This window comes from Corvus brachyrhynchos, unplaced genomic scaffold, assembly GCF_000691975.1.
Source record: "Corvus brachyrhynchos isolate BGI_N302 unplaced genomic scaffold, ASM69197v1 scaffold245, whole genome shotgun sequence".
Taxonomy (NCBI): domain Eukaryota; kingdom Metazoa; phylum Chordata; class Aves; order Passeriformes; family Corvidae; genus Corvus; species Corvus brachyrhynchos.
In genome coordinates, this window is record NW_008238988.1 from 3,345,989 (window position 1) to 3,367,339 (window position 21,351).

General features: G+C 39.5%; 1 protein-coding gene across 3 annotated transcripts in view; it reads right to left on the bottom strand.

Moving 5' to 3' along the window:
• KIAA0586 (KIAA0586 ortholog) overlaps positions 1–21,345 on the bottom strand; it is a 68,162-nt gene extending 46,817 nt beyond the window's left edge. For 2 of the 3 annotated variants that reach the window (XM_017738921.1, XM_017738920.1), the window contains exons 1-18: positions 21,334–21,345; positions 20,694–20,770; positions 20,062–20,131; positions 18,902–18,968; positions 18,426–18,603; positions 17,809–18,042; positions 17,010–17,178; positions 16,044–16,223; positions 15,133–15,214; positions 14,035–14,167; positions 12,611–12,652; positions 11,007–11,227; positions 10,024–10,096; positions 9,448–9,705; positions 9,101–9,275; positions 3,366–3,554; positions 2,254–2,441; positions 968–1,075 (exon numbers count right to left, since the gene is read on the bottom strand). In XM_017738921.1, coding sequence (XP_017594410.1) covers positions 968–1,075; positions 2,254–2,441; positions 3,366–3,554; positions 9,101–9,275; positions 9,448–9,705; positions 10,024–10,096; positions 11,007–11,227; positions 12,611–12,652; positions 14,035–14,167; positions 15,133–15,214; positions 16,044–16,223; positions 17,010–17,178; positions 17,809–18,042; positions 18,426–18,603; positions 18,902–18,968; positions 20,062–20,131; positions 20,694–20,711 — 2,385 coding nt within the window. In that variant the 5' untranslated portion in view covers positions 20,712–20,770; positions 21,334–21,345. The remainder of the gene's footprint in view (positions 1–967; positions 1,076–2,253; positions 2,442–3,365; positions 3,555–9,100; positions 9,276–9,447; positions 9,706–10,023; positions 10,097–11,006; positions 11,228–12,610; positions 12,653–14,034; positions 14,168–15,132; positions 15,215–16,043; positions 16,224–17,009; positions 17,179–17,808; positions 18,043–18,425; positions 18,604–18,901; positions 18,969–20,061; positions 20,132–20,693; positions 20,771–21,333) is intronic. The other variant, XM_017738922.1, reaches the window with a different exon arrangement.
• Positions 21,346–21,351: the final 6 nt, after the last annotated feature.

The following is a 21,351-nucleotide window of genomic DNA, read 5'->3' on the forward strand; positions in this document are numbered from 1 at the left end:
TTCTGTGGGCAGCGCGGGCCAGGGCCTCCCCACCCTCACAGTCAAAAATTTCTTCCTAATATCCAATCTAAAACTACTCTCTGTCAGTTTGAACCCATTCCCCCTTGTCCTTACTCTTGTAAATAGCCTCTATCTTTCTTGTAGGGCCCCTTCAGGTACTGGAAGGCTGCAATGAGGTCATCCCAAAGCCTTCTCTTCTCCAGGCTGAACATTCCCAATTCTCTCAGCCTTTCCTCATAGAAGAGGTGCTCCATCCCTCTGATCAACTTGCTGGGATGGTGTAATAGAATTTTAAATACTAATCACTACTTCAGCCCACAGTCTCTGTCTGATTCAGTGAATACTTGGATCACAGGACTCTGGAGGACCTAACTCCTGAAGTCAGGAAAACAGAATGTACAATAACCACACAAAACCAATCAGTGCCTCACCAAACCTTCACACACTCTGTCCTTATCACTCAGCACGCAGCAGTTATCCTTAGAGCTGCACAAAAACCTTCCCTACTGCTTAGGTCAAGATTAAAAACACTTCTGAAAAGCTGTATGGAAAGAGAACAGAGTGGCCACTGCAACACCACAGGCTCCTGGGGCTCAGTGCCCACACCACTGACCACTCCAGAACAGCCAAGCAGCAGAGGGAGGGAGGAGGAACATCCTCAGAACACTGAAGCCAGTGAAAACAAGACAAGCATGGGCCAACAGGGATTATAATTCTTTACAGGACACAGGAACACTGTTTTTCTCAGAGTTTTACTATGGTGATAATTTAATATTGGCAGAGCAGTGTCTTTATATAATTTTTCCTTTTCTCAAATAAATACCTTATACTATAAATTCTTTAGAATAATTACTCAATTTTTCCTAGAACTGTCTCATTTCTCTAACTAAAAAAAAGACAACGGGAACTTTGCAGCAATTTAACATATTTTCTTTAGAACAAGTATGAATTCCCAGACAATCAGTACCTGTATTACAGCATCAACAGGAGGGAGCAGAGGCTCAGAGCCTGGAAGAACATGATTTACACTCCCACTGGCACTTGAAACACTGTCAATATCAACATTTGGTAACACCTAGGACAGGAAAAAAAGCATCAATATAAAAATCTATGTATTAGCTTGGCTATTATTATTGAACTTTTTAGATTTTTTTCTTCCACTTGCTTCTGAGCCACTAAATTCAGTGCTCTCCTTTTCTCATGCCTGTATCTGGTATCAGCTTGGTTCTGAAAACCAAAACACTGTAATGTCAAAAACTAACACCAGAAATAATCACCTCTTCTCTTGCAGCACCTGATTTCTCCTGTTCTCTACTTCCCTGACACTTTGCCTTGCATGGAACAGAAGGTGAGTGTACCTGTAATAATTACCTATAATAAAATTAGAGCAGAGGTGTGTTTGACTTGCAATTAGTTTAGAAGATTACAAATACATACAAATAGAGTTTGTAATAAAGGTATGTCCATTACAGCATCAAAATGTGTTGTATTTCTGTTAGGAACAAAGATTTCAATGCTTGCTGAATTGCTCAGGGAAAAGAAAAATCACTTTAAATATTTAAGAACTGGGTGAAATAACAGCAAAATGCAGATGGGTGGAATAACGTGACACAGCAAGGGAACAAAGCACAGCACACTCTACCTGTGTTTAACTCTGAGTTCCATGAATCATTTGTGTCTGAAAGGTGTGTGGGGGAGTGTGTGCAGTCTCAACAGTTTGAATCCAAAATAATGAACATGTAAGAAACATTCACTTCCTTGACAACAGACTCATGCAAAAAATTAAAACAACAAACCTCAACCCACGAGGTAAGGACTGCAAGGGTTGATTAATCAGGAGTGAAACCCTTGGGTTGACAATCATGCTTGAAACAGAAATCTTAAAGGCCAAAGCAACCATCCAAGAAAACTGACATTTATATTTATACTTCTTTTATTCCAAGTTTGTTCTGGCTCAAAAATCTCATTAAAAAAAAATAGAAAATGTGACATAGATCTATTTTATAAATGCCCTGCATAGGTGACTTAGGGAAGAAATAGTTTTCTATTCTGGTCAAATAATAAAGATAATTGTTAAAACATGAATAAATATATTACTATAGCATGAGAACTGCTTGGTCCCTCCATTCCATATTTTTCTAACTCTCACTGAAAAGCATCTACTGATGTCAGTGTGTTACTGATGGATCAGACTGCCTGTGGTTAGCACTTGTTAAAATAAACAAACAGATCACCATCACTCTTGACATGTACCTGCACAGAGAGCTGAGGTGGGTCCTTTTTCTCTGATCTCATCTCTATCACAGCTATATTTGGTTTTTTTACCTCGACTGGAGGCTTTGGTGGCACTTGAGGAAGGGAGGTTGTAACTGTGACAGGGTGTGGTTTATCTATGACCACTCCAGCAGGCTGCAGTAATGTGCTGCTGCTTTGGGTTTGACCTAAAGACAGTTGAAAAACAATTAAAAATTCATATATCCATCTCCAAAGCCAGTATATTAATAAATTAATTAAAGTTATATTCCGTGTGTTTTGAGATTCTGTGTGCAATTACAGACCAATTAAAAAGCCCCCTATTAACATTAGCTAAACTATGGTAATTCACCAGCTAATTTTAAGACTTTCCCAGCAGAATCTGTAAACTCAACACTACCTTTTTTTTGAATTATTCACTTTTCTTGACTCTGGTGACACCTACTGCTGAAAACAAGAATTGTGTTTGCCATTCAAAAACTACAGACTCTGCTTCCCCCACCTCACATTCTCTTAATCATACCCAAAGTACTATTACACTTAGTGTAACAACCCACAAATTTTTGTCTGAGACAGCCTTTTAAAAAAATAATTACCTTATTTCAATGCCTATATAATACTAACCCTTCTCAAAACAAGCCCTGTATAATGGTTCTATTGAAGATCCAAAAATCCAGAAGTCATGACAAGGAATTTACTGTGCTTGGCAGAGTCCTACCGAAATTGTTAGGCTGAAGTCATTGCAAATGTTGAATCCAAGGGTGAGTGATTCAGTTCCTGCTTATGTGGATACCAAACTGAAAGCAAGAACATGAACTCTAAACCCAGAGTGTACCAAAAAAGGTACAGCTAAGCAAGCAATTGCTCTGTCAGGGTGTCACCAGACAACCAGCACGAAGGGTGAGGAAAACCAGAACATTTTCAGCTGATCCCCCAGATTTCCTATGAGAAAGGCAGGTGCAAATCTCATGGAATGGTTTGGGTTGGAAGGGACCTTAGAGATCATCTAATTCCAACCCCCAAACCACTGACTTAAGAAGATAAAAGTTGTATTTCCGTGCAGTAGCAGCAATTAACCTGCACACAATCTTCTCCAGGTCATTTGCTCCTACCTAGTGGAATAGCCATGGGAATGAGGTGCCCTTCCAGGGGACCAGAGGCAGCAGGGACATCTTGGCTGGGACTGAAGAGGTACTGGTTCTGCTGGGCAAGGGCATACACAGGATGCTTCTTCCTGGGGCTGCTGATGACCTTCTGTGTGTGAGAGCAGGTCTGGGTTCTTGCTGACTTCACCTTTGTACCTGAAACAAGAGCAGATGAACTGCAGGTCATAATGCATGTACAAACCCAGGGACATCACTCTACTAATCCAAGCCTTTCTACTGAATCCATTGCAAATTACTGCTGTGGGATAGACGGAATGAGGGAGGGAGTCCCAAAGGGTAGAACCTAAAAGTGCTATAGATAGGTGATAGATAGATGTCTCAGTATTGGCAGCAATGAAAGAGTTAAAATTGCAATTTTTAATTTGAATCTAGCAGATAAGCACACAGAAACATGAAAAGGACCAAAGGACAGTAGTAAGTTGGAATGAAATGTGTGATTTAGCAGCTAAGAAGAAATCTATAATTTAGGTTTGAAATGCAGCCACAAAACTGACAGGTACTCAAAGGAACAGGTCTAATCTGTAAATTCCTGGTTTAACAACTCACTGCTACTGGAAAATCAAGCTGTAGCTAAAACCCAGAAGTCTTGACTTCCATCATCAAGGAAGCACTGATTTTTTGGCCCAGTTTTTCAAGTGTCTTGTAAATAGCCAGCCAGAAGTAACTTTATATGAAAAAACGTCTTAAGCATTGAGCAGAGGAGAGCATTTATTGCAATGTGCATTTCTCACCACACAGTCATGCAAGGTCTTATTCAACTTACAGCAAACAATGGATATTATTAAGGAAATTATTAACTTGAACCAAATGGATAAATACTGCTTGAAAATTCCCCCCCAAAAGATATCAACAACTGTCAATCAGGCAGAAGTGCTTCTACTGTTACTTTGTAGGTGTTAGGATAATAAATCTGGAAAGAAACACACTGGTAACCAACTCCATACCTTTATTACAGCCAAAAAAATGTCATCTCACTCCTCTGTTGTTTCAAATAATCACCTCCCTGTACTTGCAGCCAGTTAACACGTGGCAACAAGCACTTTTTAGATCTGTTCACATTTAACAGCCTCCTAATTAATTGAAGAATGGAAGTCAATGATTATAAAATATAGGGATAATAAAGATTGATAATGTGACTTTTGTTAGATGCAGACAAGCAGGTAAGGCAGTTCACTCACAAAGTGGTATTTGTGTACAGACAAATTATGGGTTGTAAGCCCCACAATTTGAAACAAGTCATAACTCCTCAGTGAGAAAACACAGGTCAGAGAGAAGGATCTCTAGAAAAGGGTTCATGGTCCTGTTGGATAAGCAAGGAAATGAGAAATCACAACACAATGCCCTGGTCAACAGGATAAATGTAACCCCCAGATGTCTCAACAGGATGTCTGAGATGGAGCAGGAGAAGACTTCCACGTATGATAACACTGCATTCAGCACTAATTCTGTACCTCTGCAAATATTAAAATAGATTGGACATTTTTTTCATTTTTTAAGGAAAAATCACCTGGAAACTGAAGTAGCTGTAAACTGTAGCCAAAGCCTCACTACAAATCAGATAATAAATCTGAAGTGCCTTATTTGCTTTTGAAGCACAAGGTATTTTGCCATGGGAAGAAGCAGAATTTCTGAAGTCTTTAAATGATGAGTTTGTGCCTTTCTGCAAAGCACAGGTTAGCCAAAAAAACTGTTCTGCAGTCAGACAAATTACTGGACTCTGTAACATAAATAGATACAGTTCAGAGGCTTGTGATTTAGAAGAGGTCATACTACATGATCTAACAGTCCCCCTTGGCCTTGAACTTTTGAGTAAAAGCAGAAATTGGCAGCATATCTGTAATGCTGCCAACTTGTAAAAACAAGGTTCTCACAGTGAGAATGATTAAATACTGTATACACACAGCACCTCATTTTAATTGCTTTCGACTTTTCATTTTTCCCTGAAAAGTTTATTTGCACTGGGCAGAAACTAGACATTTAATTAAACTTAGCTTAAAAAAACAGTGTTTTACATGTATTTATCAGTTCACATTATGCAAGAAAACAACTCCAGCTTTTTTTTTAGAAATGATCTCTTACTCATAAAAGTGTTAGTTGAATTTTTTTCCTAACTTCCCATAAGAAACCAAGCATTAGTCACCATAGTTTATTTGCAAAGAAAATGGTTGAGAGTTATAAAATGACTGAAAGGAGACTCTCCAGATGGCCATTTCAGTCTTAAATAAACATCCTTATTCTAACACTAATTTAAAACAAGCTTGGTGGACTGCTCTAACAAAATAGAGTCATTTAACAAGTCTGGATTTTTCAGCCAATCAAACCCAAGGCCAAAGACTTCCAACAATTTTGAAGCCTTTATCACCTGGTACATCAAGGCCAGGAAGGGAATCTGTGGGTGCAGATCCACGAAGGGAAAAACTAACCATACCTAATGGGAAAGAGATTAGTTTATTTCCTTCTTTTTTTTAAGAACCTGGTGCTTTGAAGTGCTCATTCAACCTTGGTGCATTTTATTTACACTCCTACTACAGAGGAGCAGAGATCTGTTCCTAATTTTATTATTTATACTTTCCTTTGCCATAAAAACACCTTCCACAACAGCAGTCCCCAAAATCAATGAACTGTTTTGTCTTCATCAGACCCACATGTAACACCATGGATTATTTTTCCATTTTATTGGCAAGATGTAGGAAAGCACAAAAATGAAGCAGCTTGACCAATAGTCTTACCAAGAGGCACAGATAAGTAATGCCAGTAGCAAACAACCCTCAGTCCCAGTTAAAATCAGAAGGCTTGGGAATAGGACACACTCATTGGAGGGCTGTTCCTTTACACAACGTGCAAAAAATTCCTTTCTTCCCTTAGATAAGAATACAAAGGAGGTGTCTTATTTTATTTACTGTCAGGATAGAGACAAAACCATAACTTCCACTAACTGCAGCCTGATGTTCAATAGAGAAACAAATTTTAAGGTGGCTTTACTGTTGCAAACACACGTTTTGCTGTGCTGCTGCTGCCTGATTTAATGGCTTGGAAGGGAATCACTCTGGGAAAAGGCTATCCAGAGTTCACTCTGTTTTCCAGCAAAGAGCTTTTAAGCTGTTTGTCACACGCAGGAGTTCTGGAAGATTGAAGGCAGCATTGATCCAGTGCAGTTTTCGCTTTCATTTCTATTTGTTTCCAAAAGAAAAAAGCTGAAGCACGGGAGCAGCTCGTTACAACTTCACAGAACCTGCACCTTCCCATTTCACTGACACTACTGAATTCAACTGCTAGTTTCAAATGATCAAATGACCTATTCATTATAATTAGATTGGGGAGGAGGGCACTCTTTCTGCCACTTTACAAGATATTGTTTCTGGAATGATGAAATTGGCCTCCTTGGAAAGGTTATGACCTTCTATAGAGGACAAGAGCCCAATAAATAGAGAAGAAAATTCATTTCGGACTCAGCAAAAGCAGAACTGCTGATTAAATATTTTTAAAGAAGTGCCTGTTCTCAATTCAAATCTTAGTGGTCACTATATCACTGTTATTACTACCCTAAGTGCTTACTAGCACACATTTCACTCAAACAAATCTGTACAGAATAAATTAAATTACAGGTGTGCAGCACAGCCAGCAGTCAAAAAGAGTGATGTACCAGAGGATACCAGCACACCATTTTTCACCAAAAAAAAGACATTCAAGAGAGGGCAAATAAAATATCTAAGTCACAAGGCTGGCGGTTTACACATAACAGGGTCTCACCTTCTAAGAAATGGTGAGTTTTGAAAAGTTTTCTAGGTTTTTGCCAGGACTATAACCCACATTTTCTGGGACGGTTATGAGAATTGTGAATACTTTCTACCAATAACACTTTCTCTTCACAAATCACAACTGGGCTCCAGAGCACAGGTAAGGAGAGTGCCATAAGGACCACATCAGGCCAAACAACAGATTCTTGTACTATTTGGAGGACTTGCCACTGTGGATGTACATCATAACCACAGAATCACAGAAGGGTTTGGGTTGGAAGGAGCCTTCAGGATCAACCAGTTGGAACCCCCTGCCATGGGCAAGGACACCTTCCACTAGACCAGGTTACCCAATAATGTTAAAATAACAGTAATAATAATGATGTAAAAAAAGGCCCAACCTCAAACCCCAGCAGTGCCTGTCTTCAGAGACATAGACATGTTTTACACCATCCGTTGCAATGGCCTAAAAACATGATTTCATCAAGTGACTGGCTGCCTTCTGATGTTAATCTCTCATATTTCACACAGAATATAATGTTTTGACAGCTGCAATAAAAACCCAGACAGCATTTTTAAACATGACATTTGAGACTGCATCAAGTATATTTTCCCTGCATGGGTAACAACAGCCTAAGTGCAAGAAGCGTGGAGGGAGCCAGTTAATATTTTTCCATGGATGCACATCCTATTAACTCCATTGTGCCCACCACCACTTTAACTACTCTTACACTTAAGCCTCTCTCCCATCTCCACACTTTTCCTTCATCATTATCTTTTCTCATGTCATTTGCTCCCTCTCTCCCCAGTAAAATGATCCACACTGGATTTTCTGACATACCAGTTAAAGAGTAATCTTCGTTTTTGTATTAGGAATCAGGTAAGTTTTGAAAAGGTAACCAGGAAATAAAACAGATCCAGTTAAAACATTACTGTCTACTAACTCTAGATGAAGTTTATCTATGCTGACCAATGCCAGATATCATGTAGTCTCCTTTTTAAATTATTTTTACACATTTTTAATAGGTTAGAATATTAGGACCCTCTTATCCTAACGCTTTGCCTACAAAACTAATGAATAGAATTCATTATTAATCAACCAATAACCTTTCTCAATTAAATAACCCTAGCAAGCTATCACAGAAAGGATTTATACTCTGCTTATAACTCTAACTGGATGAATAAAAAGAAGTTACTTGCACTTAGTGAGCTTAACCGATGCTTCTGATTACATCTTCCAATATTTTCAAGCTAACAGATGTCATCTTCATGCCCACATAGTTAATTTTTCATATTTCAACTAATGCATTAGAAGTGGGAAATTAAAGATCAGATTTCCTTCAGTTCTCAAATCTCAGTATATTTCTGAACTCAGAATGAATCAAGAATTTAAATGAAATGACTGGATAAACCTGACACAAAAAATTCATCTCCCAGTGACCTTTACCCAAAAATTGAGTTCATTTTTCAACACATTCAGCTGTGGTTAATTTTAGCAATTCAGCTCTTTAAGTCTTGGACAACAATAAATACATACTACTATATTTATCATATTTAGAAGTAAGTATTTATTTGACAATCTAAAATAAGTGAGAGACACATTAGGCAAAGTTGAAAAGCTTCTGGTATTTTTTTAGTTTTGAAAAGTTTAGTTTGAAAAGGATCTTAAACTATTTTAAATGGACAGGACCTACAACAACCATCTAGTCCAACTGCCTGACCACTTCAGGGCTGTTAAATTAAGTTAAATTAAGGACATCTTCCAAATCCCTCTTAAGCCCTGACAAACCTGAGGCAGTGACCACCTCTCTGAAAAGCCACTGCAGCTGCTTAAGCTTTATATTGAAGAGCAGATGAACTACAATTAACAGACGCATTTTTACAAGTAATTCCTAGTAGAAAAACTGGGAAGGAACACCTTGCTCCCATCAAAGAAGTACTCACCTCTAACAGTCTCTATCAGCTTGGGTCTTGGAAGCTTAGATTTGGGAGAGGGAGAGTTGAATCTCAGATAGGGTCCTTTTTTAAGCGTGCTACGGTGGCCCTGGTAAATGGGCTTCCCATAAACTTGGGACAGATAATCTTCGTTTTGGACCAGTGCAGTTCCGCCTACAGGTCCCTGATGGACACCAAAATGGAAAAAAAAGTAGTTTACAATTCTTCATTTATGAAAATTGGAACAGGACAGAGCTATCACTTTCATTTCAAATTACTACACCTGCACACACAATTTTTCACATCAATCCTGCACAGTTGTTACCAGAAAAGAAACCAACTGCTTGGGAACTCACATCTGCCCCTCTTTCTCTGCTCTGCACATTTTCAGAAAAGTAAGTTCTAAACCTCTGTTTCCTTTTGTTATCTTCCACCTGCTTCTGCAATGCCTTAGCTGCAGATAAAGGCTTCTTTGTCAAGCATCCTTGGATGTTTTGAGTTCTCTCTTTAATTTCTTTCTTGGTCTTCACAGCCCTGAGGTTTTGGGCTCTCTTGATCCATGGGGCTTTTTGATCATGTTTCCCTTGTTCGGAATCATTTCTTGCCATTTCAGCCTAAATACAAAACATAAATGTAATAAATGGAGATTTTTATCTTCAAGGCTATCAGCAGAGTGTGTGGATAACTTTGAAGCTCTGAGAAATGGCCTGTTTTTCATGTTAGCCAGCAAGTGAGACCAGGGATTTTCATTAAGTAACTACAGTTTTAAAACAGAGGTAAATATTTTATTATAGCTTACTACATGTCAGCAATAATAGGCAGCTTTCTCATGTTTGCAAGGTGTGAGTAAATCACTTTACTGTGGACATGAAAGAACAAGGCAAGGTGGAAAAATGTAACACAAAAACCTGAACTCATTTTGCCAGCCCTACCTGAATTTCCTCGCTGATTGCCTTGATCCACTCATCCACAGTCCTTCGGATACGAATCTCTTCCAAGACATCTCTGAAACAGAAGAAAGAACTTTTTTAGGTCAGTGCTTCTCAAATTGCACAGATTTGTTCCTGGGAAAGAAGTGACCTATAAATGCTCTAGAAAGAGAAGCCCAGAACACAGATAGGGAGATTCTGCACCTCTACTCTCCCCAACAGGCACCAAGCAAAGCCCATTGAGAGTCTTAACCCCAAATCTGTTCTTGCATGATGCCACCTGCAAACCCAACTCCCTGCTGCTAAGTACTGACATCATTACAAAATATTCCAGGAATAAGAGGCAGCCACGTGTCACTTCCTACTTTGATCACAACTGAAAAAACAAGAAAGTAAAAGTACTCCAACTTAAAAGAACAAAAAAGCAGATGACAAATTACTACATCCTCTAGAAGAAAATGAGGGCAGGTAACACGGCTAAAAAAATTCCTTATCCATATAGAATAACTACCTTCCTCAGGAAAATGCAAGTTTAGATTGTATTTTAATAGAAAACTTCCATTATGATTCAAGCATGAATATTTGACACAATTAACAAAGCAAAAGTTCAAAAGCCAAAGATCTGTTGTGAGGAGATTAAATTCTGTAAATTTACAGGCTTAGGAAGCCTCTTCCGCTCTGAATAATTAAATTAGTCTTTAATTTTCTCATTAATGCAAGTTTGTATGGAAACAGCTAAATGCCCTGGCAGCAGAGCAGTTTGTCCAGCTGATAAAGCCTCAGAATTCAGATTTAGCAGGAAGTAACAGGCACCTGACAAGAATTCAGTTCATACCACAAGGGTGAAAAAACATCTGAAGTTCAAGAATCAGGCAATGATTGCTAAGAAGAGCCAATAAATCCTTTTTGCAGGGAAGAGCACGAGTTCTTCAACGCACAGGTTTGGAAACATCAATCTCACAAAGCACTGAATTGTAGGGTCTGACCTGTTTGTAGTCAAGGAGTTAGTGAAAGAATACATCGCATCTCTTGCATGAGTAACAGCTTCCAGATTCTCCTCAAGGACTTTTTTATTGTTTTGAACTCCTCTCAAAATCCTTTCAGCATCCCTCAGTATAGACCTTGGCACTTTGACATTTTGAAGGATGGATGGTTTGTTGAGCAGATGATGTTCAGGAGGATCAGGTGCAACAGGAGGATTTTTTGACTACAATTGAAACAGAACCTCTAGCTTTTAATCAAAGATTGTAATTTCCTATTAATCTGTTATCACATTGATGCCATCATATGGAATACTGCCCATGTGCACTACCAGCAACTTCAATTACTCAAGAGCATTCATTACGTTGCAAGTATGTTTAGAGAAGTGAAAGACATCCAAAAGATCTCAAATGGAAAATGATGTGAAGCATGAGAAGCAATGCTAATAAGGCTAATAAGCATGTGAAAAGATGGCAATTAGATACATGAAGTATCACAAGCAAACCTCTCCATGCAACAGTAATTAAATCTAATTAAAAGCCTAATAAAAGCCCAAGTCCTCTAAATATATGCACTTGTTTGGCATTAATCTACCCCAAGAAACACCAAGCAATACTTGTAAGTTTTAACAAGATAAATCCCTCAGCAGCCCCTTGATCCTCTCCACTTTTGCTCATTTTCACTTTTCAGAAAGAACAATGAAACCTCTCACTTTGCAGATCCCTTTCACAGAGATAAAAATCGAGCATAAATTAGCTGCTAAGTACAAAAGAAAGGGACACAAGCACAGGAAACAAGTTCTCACATTCATTCTCACACACCTGAGGAAAAACCCAGAGGTCCATGAAAACTTTATTTAACAGTAAAAAATTTAAGAAGTGATAAATGTACATTAAAAAAAAAAAAAGAAACCTCAAACTAAAATCAAAATACCCAAACTCGAGTAGACTCTGTTCTAAATTAGACAGCATATATGTATCAGTTTCTCACTGTATTAGTGAAATTATGAGCATCAACTGAATGAACAGAAAGAAAACCCCTCACAGATTACAACTCAGTTTTGGCTTTAAGGCTACTCTTTTGGCAAACCAGAATGAAACAGAAGTTTATGTTCTAACTGATGAACTGCCACAATGGACATAACAAAACAGGAATCAACACAGTGATCCCATGATCTTGGTTTTGGCCTGGTGAGAAAAGGACAATATATCAAATTATTATTATTATTATTATTATGAGAAAAGGTAAGAAATACAGAAACATGATCAATTGTAAAATGATGTAGACTTGCTAGTGAGACCCAGATCATGAAATGGTAACTGGATCAGTTAAATCTGTAAAAAACACTGCAAGCAGCAGCCCACGCTGTGCCAGTCTGAGACAGCAGCTTCCTGCCTGACATTATCCCCTCGAGGGATTTACTAGGACTGAACAAGACAAGAGTAATGTGATCTGTACAAGAGCAACCCTTTAACAAACATACAGGTGTGCAACAGGCAGGCAGTGATATTTCATTGCAAACACATTCAAAACTGCTTCAGCATTAGAGTATTTTAAAAAAAGCCCAAAAACCCACAAAAGAAAAACACATTAAAATTTCAAGATATACCTTAGTAAGATCATTCACGTCAGATTTCCATGAACTTGCTTCCTAAAAAGACAGAAGAAGAGCTGTTGAAACTTTAAGGTAAAATCCATAGGAGATACTGGATCAGTTTCACCAGCCACAATGAATTCCTTGGGATCTACAGCACCTCACTGCTCACTCCTGCTGGGTTAGAGCACCACCTTCTGTCCTCAGCTAATTCAGCGCTTTGCTTTATGACAGAGCTGGTTTATCATTTATCCAGAAATTTATCATTATCTCACTCTACAAACCTCTCAGTGATGAGGAGTCAATAGCTAAGTGTCTAACTGATTCAGCTCTCCATTTGCCAAGTCATTACATCTGTCTTTCTATTGACCTTTTTCATAAGAGAGATTTCAAATCATTTTTGTAACTGTGTCTTTCTCCCCTGCCATTCCTTCTCCCATCTCATCTTGTTCTGTTGCCTATACTGAGGTATGTTACTTGTTTAAGTTTTTAGCAATAGTGGTAAGAAAATATTTGCAACCTCAGTGGGGTACCTGTTTCATTCCTAGTAAGAACAATTAAATGTAAAATCCACAAAGTGTTACAAAATCTATAGAAAATGCATCATCTATGCTCTAAGAAATGACAGATGAAGCTGCATTTTCTAAAGATGTAACAACAAAACACAGGCAATACAAAGTATTTTTTAGGGAAACATGCAAGCTGAAACCTTCAATCACAGAAATGAACCAGCAGAATCAAAACTCTTACATTTCAAGCCAATTCCCAGAGCTGAATTTTCAAGCTTTTCTTCTTTCTCACTGTGTATATTTACAAGGACAGAGAGGACCACAGCAGACAGGTGGAACCAGGAATGGAACCAGGTTAAGAGAGAAAAGCCTCAACTGTAAAAGCTGTGTTGCCAGCACAGAAGCAGATCTTGTACCCCAAAAGTACAAAAGCATTAGCACAAGAAACAGCACAAGGATTCTATGCCAGGCAATTCCTTGGAAACAGCACTCAATAAAAAAAGAAGTGGCAAAATGAGAAAGGAAATGCTTAAGTCATCCCTAAAGCTGACTGGAGATATAGGGAACATTGTTCTTTCCCAAATGGGAAAACTACATCAGCTCTGTAGCTCTGCAGAGAACAGGCACCAAAATTATCCAAAAACCTTAGAACAAAAAAACTTCTTTCTTTCTGTCTTTCTTTCTCTCTCACCTGTTTTATGTCTGGGACAATGGCAGTCAGAGTCCATTGCACACTCAGAGCATTACTCAGGTTCAAAGCTCTTCCACACACAGAGACTCCAATATTTAAATTCATTGTAAATAAATGTGGTCTTTTTACAGGTGTAGAAGCAAGAGCAACACTTGTACTGATACAAGACCTCTGTTTTTCTCCACAATTTTTACTCCCCTTATTCAAACCCCTGGTCATTCTGATTACATTGACTTTACCTGCAGAATGTTCTGCATTTCTCTTCTCAACTTGCCAAGATCTTGAAGTAAATCATCTGCTTTTTGCACTGTTTTCTCAATTGAATTGTAGCTTTCAAAAGAAGGGACTGAGTCTGCAGGCAAAGCATTGTGCCTGAGGGGAGAAACACTCCTGGTTACACCTCTCATGGCTCCTCAGGTGGCCCAAGAAAGTATTCAGCTGTGAAATCAAGCAGGAATTTACAGTGCAAGCACCAGACTTTTAGCTAAAGTGGAACTCACTTTGGCATCTGAAGTTAGAGAGAGGTTATTGGGTTTTCTCTGTTTACCACTTAACACCCTGAGCTGTATCCTTGTATTTTCAACAGTGAAACTACATCTAATAAACAAAATTTAAACTTTGAATACCTTTTCATTTGAAGCAATTAACGCTTTTGTGCACACTGTTCTAAATTAGACAGCATATATGTATCAGTTTCTCACTGTATTAGTGAAATTATAACATTAAATTACTGTCTGTGGAAAATATGCTTCAGACTGCATGGCTAAGAACATTTTTTCACCCATTTTAAAGCTTAGGAATTGTTAGGTGGATGCTGCTCCTGAAAAACACTCCAAGTGCAACCCACTGACCTCTGAGAAAGGTGTTACGAGTTACCCTTAGCAACAAGCCTTCATCTGCCTGCAGTTCAACAGAAACCACAGAACCATGGAATATCCTGGGCTGGAAGGGATCCACAAGGATCAGGGTTCAACTCCTGGCCCCACACAGGACACCCTGACAATCCCACCCTGTGCCTGGGAGCGCTGTCCAAGCTCTCTGAATTCTGTCAAGCCTGGGGCTGGGCCCATTCCCTGGGGAGCCTGTTCAGTGCCCCAGCACCCTCTGGGGGAAGAACCTTTTCCTGATACCCGACCTAAACCTCCCCTGACACAGCTCCAGTCATTCCCTCTATCAAAAATAATGCAAAAGTAGCATAGAAATACCCCAGCAGAGCTGTGCCAGACTCAAGGACCACACCAGTGGCTGTTACACCATCAGTATCTAATACACCTCTCTCCATTTCATTAAAACAGACAGAAACCCTTCCTCAGTTTTGGATTGTTGTGTTTATTCACCTGTCTCTCTCAGAATGCCAGCTCCTCTCATTGCCACTTAATGCTGTCTTCTTGGAATATTCTATTTGCTTCAGTGGTATTTCTGGAGAATTCAAAATGAAGTGAAATGAAGCAGAAAAAAAGAAAGGTAAGTTAATTCAATATATTTAATGCTTTCTTTTCCTTTCCAGATATTTCACCATTATATAATACCAAGAAGAGTAAAATATTTTTTTAAATTTAAAAATATAAATCTATTTCAGATAAGGCAAGTCACTTAAAACCACTCACACCAATCTGTCTTTCTAAGATTGCTTTAAATTAGCAAAGCTGGACGGAATTGGGATGGCAATGAACTGAGTCACTCAGAACAAATCTGACATTATAGACAGAATGCTTCTTCTTTTGTCTAATTTAATTTATTCCTGGACCCACTGAACAATAGGAATACCTGACAGCTTTTTAACAGAGACAGAACCTGATCAAAAGCAGTAAATTACTCTACATTTGCTTTACATCCGCTGTTTTCATTACAATAAGCCAGAGAGCTTGTGGACCCATGAAAAAATAAAAACTAAAATTCAATTTAACCAATGATAATGACAGAGTTATTGACTAGCTCCCAAGTTTTACATTATTCTGTCTAATCTTCCTGAAACCTGACTATGAAAAAATATTTCAGTGAGCAATCATGCTGAAACTCTATAGATTAAATCAGCACTGTCTTCAAGTCTTTAGTTACTTATGAGTAAGTGACTTATAATACAAAACTAACCCTTCCCAAATGTAGATTCCAAATATTCTGAATATGTGCATTCAAGTGCCAGCAACCCAACAGGTCAGAAAAGGTGAGGACTACACAAAGGAACCCCCTAGGGAACCCCCTAAAGGAACTACTTAGGCCACTGGAGGACAGAAGTGTCTTACAATACCTTCTCTTGTAGCTTTGGGAATATTTTCCTTTTCCATTACAGAATTTTCTTTCTCTGAGATTTTCCCATTTTTGGGTACAGGTTCTGGAGCATATCTCCGAGGAACTGGTGTCTTCAGGGGAGATTTTTGTGTATGAATCCCATGACTTGGAAAATGGCTTGAATATGCTTCAGGGAATACTAAAAAAATAAAAGTTATTTAAAGGTTAACAATTTTCTTCATAGGAAATGATATCATAGAATCATAAAGTGGTTTGGGTTGGAAGGAACTTTAAAGATCATCCAGTTCCAACCTCCTGCCATGGGGAGGGACACCTTTCACTATCCCAGGTTGCTTCAAGCCCCATCCAGCCTGGCCTGGAACACTGCCAGGGATGGGGCAGCCACAGCTGCTGTGGGCAACCTGGGCCAGGGCCTCACCACCCTCACAAGAATTTCTGCCTGGCATCTAAACCTACATTCCTTCAGTTTGGAGCCACTCCCCCTTGTCCTATCACTCCCTGCCCTTGCAGACTCTAGAAAAAAAAAATCTAGAAAAAAACCCCAAGTTAGCTCTATAAATTCTTCACAAAATGCCAAACATTACTGCACTAGTTCAAAAAGTAAACAGGAAGAAAATTTCATACTTCTGACTGCTATCATAAAGGGATTAAAAAAAAAAAAACCCCAAACCCAACTGTAGTTACAGGCTTCCACACAGATTACGTCTCAATAAGATTATTTTAAATCCAGGCCCCTCCTGGTGCAGACTTAGTAAATCAAAAGTCTCACTTCAATCTAAACCAGAAGATACTGGAACATCTTCAGAATGTCCCACAAATTTTAAAGAGCACTGGGCAATAAAACAAATTACACAGAAGAAATGTTTCCTACTCATTACTGATGTGATGCACAATCCAATATTAAAGGACACAAAATTAATGCAAAACTAACAGTGAAAATAAGACAGAAAGAATTTGTCTCCACCTTGGGCAGGTGCAGCACTGGTAGGGAATAAACCCCTGTGAGACAAAGGTGCCTCATCAGTGAGTGATCTGTGCTCTGGCTGCTCAGAGTGTCGTGTCAGGAGCCCGGAGGCAGGCCCAGGACCCTGCTGCAGGCCACGTGTGCTCACTGCAGAGCTGATGAGATGGGACTAGGAGACAAAATTACAGAGTATTTCTGAATCACAGAATTGTTAAGGCTGGAAAAGACCTTTAAGATTACCAACTCTTCTCCCAGGACCACCACCATGTTCCCCACCAAACCAAGTCCTCCAGAGCCACATCCACATTTTCTGAACACTTCCAGGCATGGTGACTCCACAACTGCCCTGTGCATGTTCCAATGTCTGACCATGCTTTGGTGAAGAAATTTTCCCTAATATCCAACCAAAACCTACCCTGGTGCAACTTGTGGCTGTTTCCCCTTGTCCTGTCCTTGTTCCCTGGCAGCAGAGCCTGACCCCCCCCAGCTGCCCCCTCCTGTCAGGGAGCTGTGCAGAGCCACAAGGTCCCCCCCGAGCCTCCTTTTCCCCAGGCTGAGCCCCTTTCCCAGCTCCCTCAGCCACTCCTGGTGCTCCAGACCCTTCCCCTGCTCCATTCCCTACTCTGGACACACTCCAGCCCCTCAGCATCTTTCTCGTTATGAGTGTTTTCACTTTCTTGATCCACTTTCACTGGATGTTTCTTTCTAATGGTAAGAAATAATCCAAATTATTGTAACATTAACAGTGAGATACAGAAGAAATTATGAACCTGAACTTTCTGCATTGTGACTTAGATACCTGAATATTCATTTGTTGCTCCTGGAGCTTTTCCAAGTGCTCAATCCGTTGCACCATGAAAGCATTCATCTGCTTCTCAAGCTCGCTGACTCTCTGGTGGCAGTGGGGCTCCTCATGCTGAGCCTTCATATTTGCTTGCTGTTCAGACATCCACTGCAGCTGCCTGTCTGTCTCCTGCAGTTTCTGAAGTAGCTCTGAAACTGAGTTGACTTTTGCTTCCAAATCATTTTGAACCTGCAAGAAAGGATTTAAAAAAAAAGGGAAGGGGAAAGAAAAACCATTATTGCAGAAGATGTCTGAGCATGAAAAGAACAAAATATCCTTCACAGAATCCTGGATTTGCATCCCAAGAGAAATAAAATTCTATTTAGCCCTAAAGTTTGGCAGTTTAGCAATATTATGAAATTCTAGCAGATAAATCAAAGGTTCTGTCTTTTGCCTATTTAATTAAATCCAAATTAGTTCCCTCTGGTATATTGGTCAGTGAGTGTGAGATGACAAACACACAAAGCACATTCAGGCTCTCTGGAGCTACCAGCAGCAATTTCAGGCTTGTTTGGAACATTTATGACTTTAAGAGGACAAAGAGCTGCTATTCCCACGAGCTACTCACTCACCTTGAGAAGTGGAGCTGTCGTAGCAATGGCAGCAGCAGTGGCTGCTGCAATGGTTGTTGCAGAGTCAACTTCCCTGGGTGCTGACCTGGTGTCACCACCAAAACTTTCCCTTTTATCTGTGGGGGCATTTCCTAAGAGCTGTACCTTCACCTCCTTATGAACAGGAATATTTTGAGTTCTATAAAAATAAACAAATGCTTGTAAACAGCATTTTCTCCATAGCCCCTCTGAGCAAATTATTTCCCACAAACAGCATTGACATCACTGCATAAGCATTTCTCCTTGAAGTTTTGACACAAGATACTCCAAGGAATAAAATCAACTGGAAACACTTTCATACACAGAAAAAGAATACTAGCAGAGAACAGTAAAAAAACCCACTTGTTCCTTACCAGTTATGTATTTTGGCAAAAACTGAAGTGGTGTAGTTGTACAGAAACAGTGCAGCTCAGACACTAACAACTGTTCACACTTACTTTTGCATTAATACTGCTCTCAGAGCCTCCTTCTGGCCAGTAGCATACTGAGAAATAAAAACATCATCTGTGGGGATGGACAAACATACTTTGTTGAGATAATTGACACAACATATCTATTTCACAAGTATTATATCAATATATTTAATTTTGCTGTGAAGCATCTGTTGCCTGCAGGAACCACATCATCTATTGCAACATCAAATTGTTTCCCTTCAGTAAGTAGAAAACTTAAAAAATGATAAGAGCAGGCTTCATTTAACACAATTTTTCTAGCACTGAATGCTGGTATCAATGAAGTCCAATAATGGTGAGTAAAGTCTCAATGGTAAGCAACCAAGTCAGTAAAATGCTGCAAATTCTGACTCAAAAAATAATTAAAAACTAAAAAACTCAACAACTGTGATATGAATATTTCCCTGCAGTCATCATAAATTAAAACAAATTATCTTAATAGCTTTACATTATGCAAAAAGGATTGCAGGCTCTCCCTCACCCACTCTTTGCTGGGCAGAGGAAGCAAATGCTGATAAGTCAGGTAGCTGCTGCCTGTGAGTGTAAAAGAGGAAACTACAAAGTATTGATTTTTGGCCTTTGTGTTTTTTCTCCTCTACACAGCCCCAGATATCCAAGAAACCTGCAGAAGTGTGTTTTCTTTAAAAAGCCTTCACTTCCCTAAATCGGACTGAAATTGGCATATTCAAAAATGAAAGGAAAATATACTGACATTGTGATTTCTTAGGAATCTTAAGGATTAGAAATACACTTTTTTTGGTATAGGCTGCTTGAAGAAAAATATGCCTTTGTAGTACAATTATTCACAAGAGGAAAATGCATCAAAAGAAGCCCCTTCCCCAAATAGTCCATTCAGAACATGAACAGTTTGGTTAACAAAAGGAATCTCAACACTCTGGTACACTGGCAGAAGTCCCACTCAGTTAATCACAAGAGTGTAATGCCAGCAAGAATGCAGAAAAATTTGCAAAATTTAAGAATGTTTGTTAAAATTACCATCATTTTATCAAAGCAACCTTTGAATATTTTCACTCAGAAGTTTCTGTAATGAAGAAAAATACCTAAAAGCTCCCTTTTCCTTTAATTAATCAGTCTTCTTAGGAAAAAAAAAAAGGGGGCTGCAGCAGTAGATTGATGTGTTTTACCTTCAGGTCCTCTGCTATCTTCCAGCAGCAGTGAAGGATCATCTTGTGCTGCAGCTTCTCCAGGATAATCCTTCAGAACAAGAGAAGGAAAAGCAGAGATCAAAGCCTCTGCCAACAGTAGGCAAAATTTTAGAGGCAGATGGAACTGCTGAGCACACAAATGGAACCATTTGCACACAGTAGCACAAGGGCATAAAGCATGCAATGATCTCTACCACAGAATCATCTGGACATTGCTGTCAAGAACTCGTGGCATTTTAGGCACTAAAACTCTAGAAACACAATTCAAATTAAAAGTATATATTCTAGGTGCTGAACAAGTTTCTTCTCCTCATTTGTGGCCAAAGAAGTAGTAGTGAAACTACACCCGTTTAAGTTTAGCCAAGGTGCTAACCTGAGAGAATTCAGGATTGCTCCCACACAGAGAATTAAGAACTGCTAAATAAAGTCCCTCCAAACACATCAGCAATAACACCACATTTGCAGCAACTCAAAGAGGAAAAGCAGCTGGACAGCCTTGGTGCAGAGGCTGAGCCAAAATCCTGTGCTGCTTTTAGAGGAGCTACAGGTTTTTGAGGAAATTGCTGTTCTCTTAGCCCAGGACTGAAGGAAGGAACAGAAACTTTTCTTACCATCTGGGATAAAAACATGGGCTCTGAAGTTTCGACTGGAAGCAGACATTCTGGATATCCCTTGGTGCTTAGGACTCCTAAAATAAAAGCAGTTTTATTGTGGTCATAATGGTGTGTGGTGCATTTTCTGTACAGCTCCACACTTCCCTTATCTTTGAATGCCTAAACATCATGACCCTCATAACACAAATGACCACGGAGACTGAGCTGAAGCTTAAAAACATCAATGAATTCTGTGAGTCTCAATGAGAAACTTGATTTACAGCATGGGGAAAACTCTGAAAAACAGAACGTTATTAAAGATCCTTTAAACAGGGATGTTTAACAGGGATTAAGCATCCCTACCGCCATGGACAGGGACACCTTCCGCTACCCCAGGTTGCTCCAAGCCCCATCCAACCTGGTCTTGGACACTTCCAGGGATGGGGCAGCCACAGCTTCTCTGGGCACCCTGTACCAGGGCCTCACCGCCTGCACAACTCGCTTCCCATGCGCAAAACAGTTCGGGAAAACAAAGTGTGCTGACAATTGCAGTACGAGAATACAAAGATTCCTTAATTACAGAACTCCTCCACGGCTGAAATCGCCTCTCAGCGCTTTCAGCACAAGCCCGAGCTGAACCCGACGGTCCCTGCCACACCTGGAGCGGCGCCGGGGG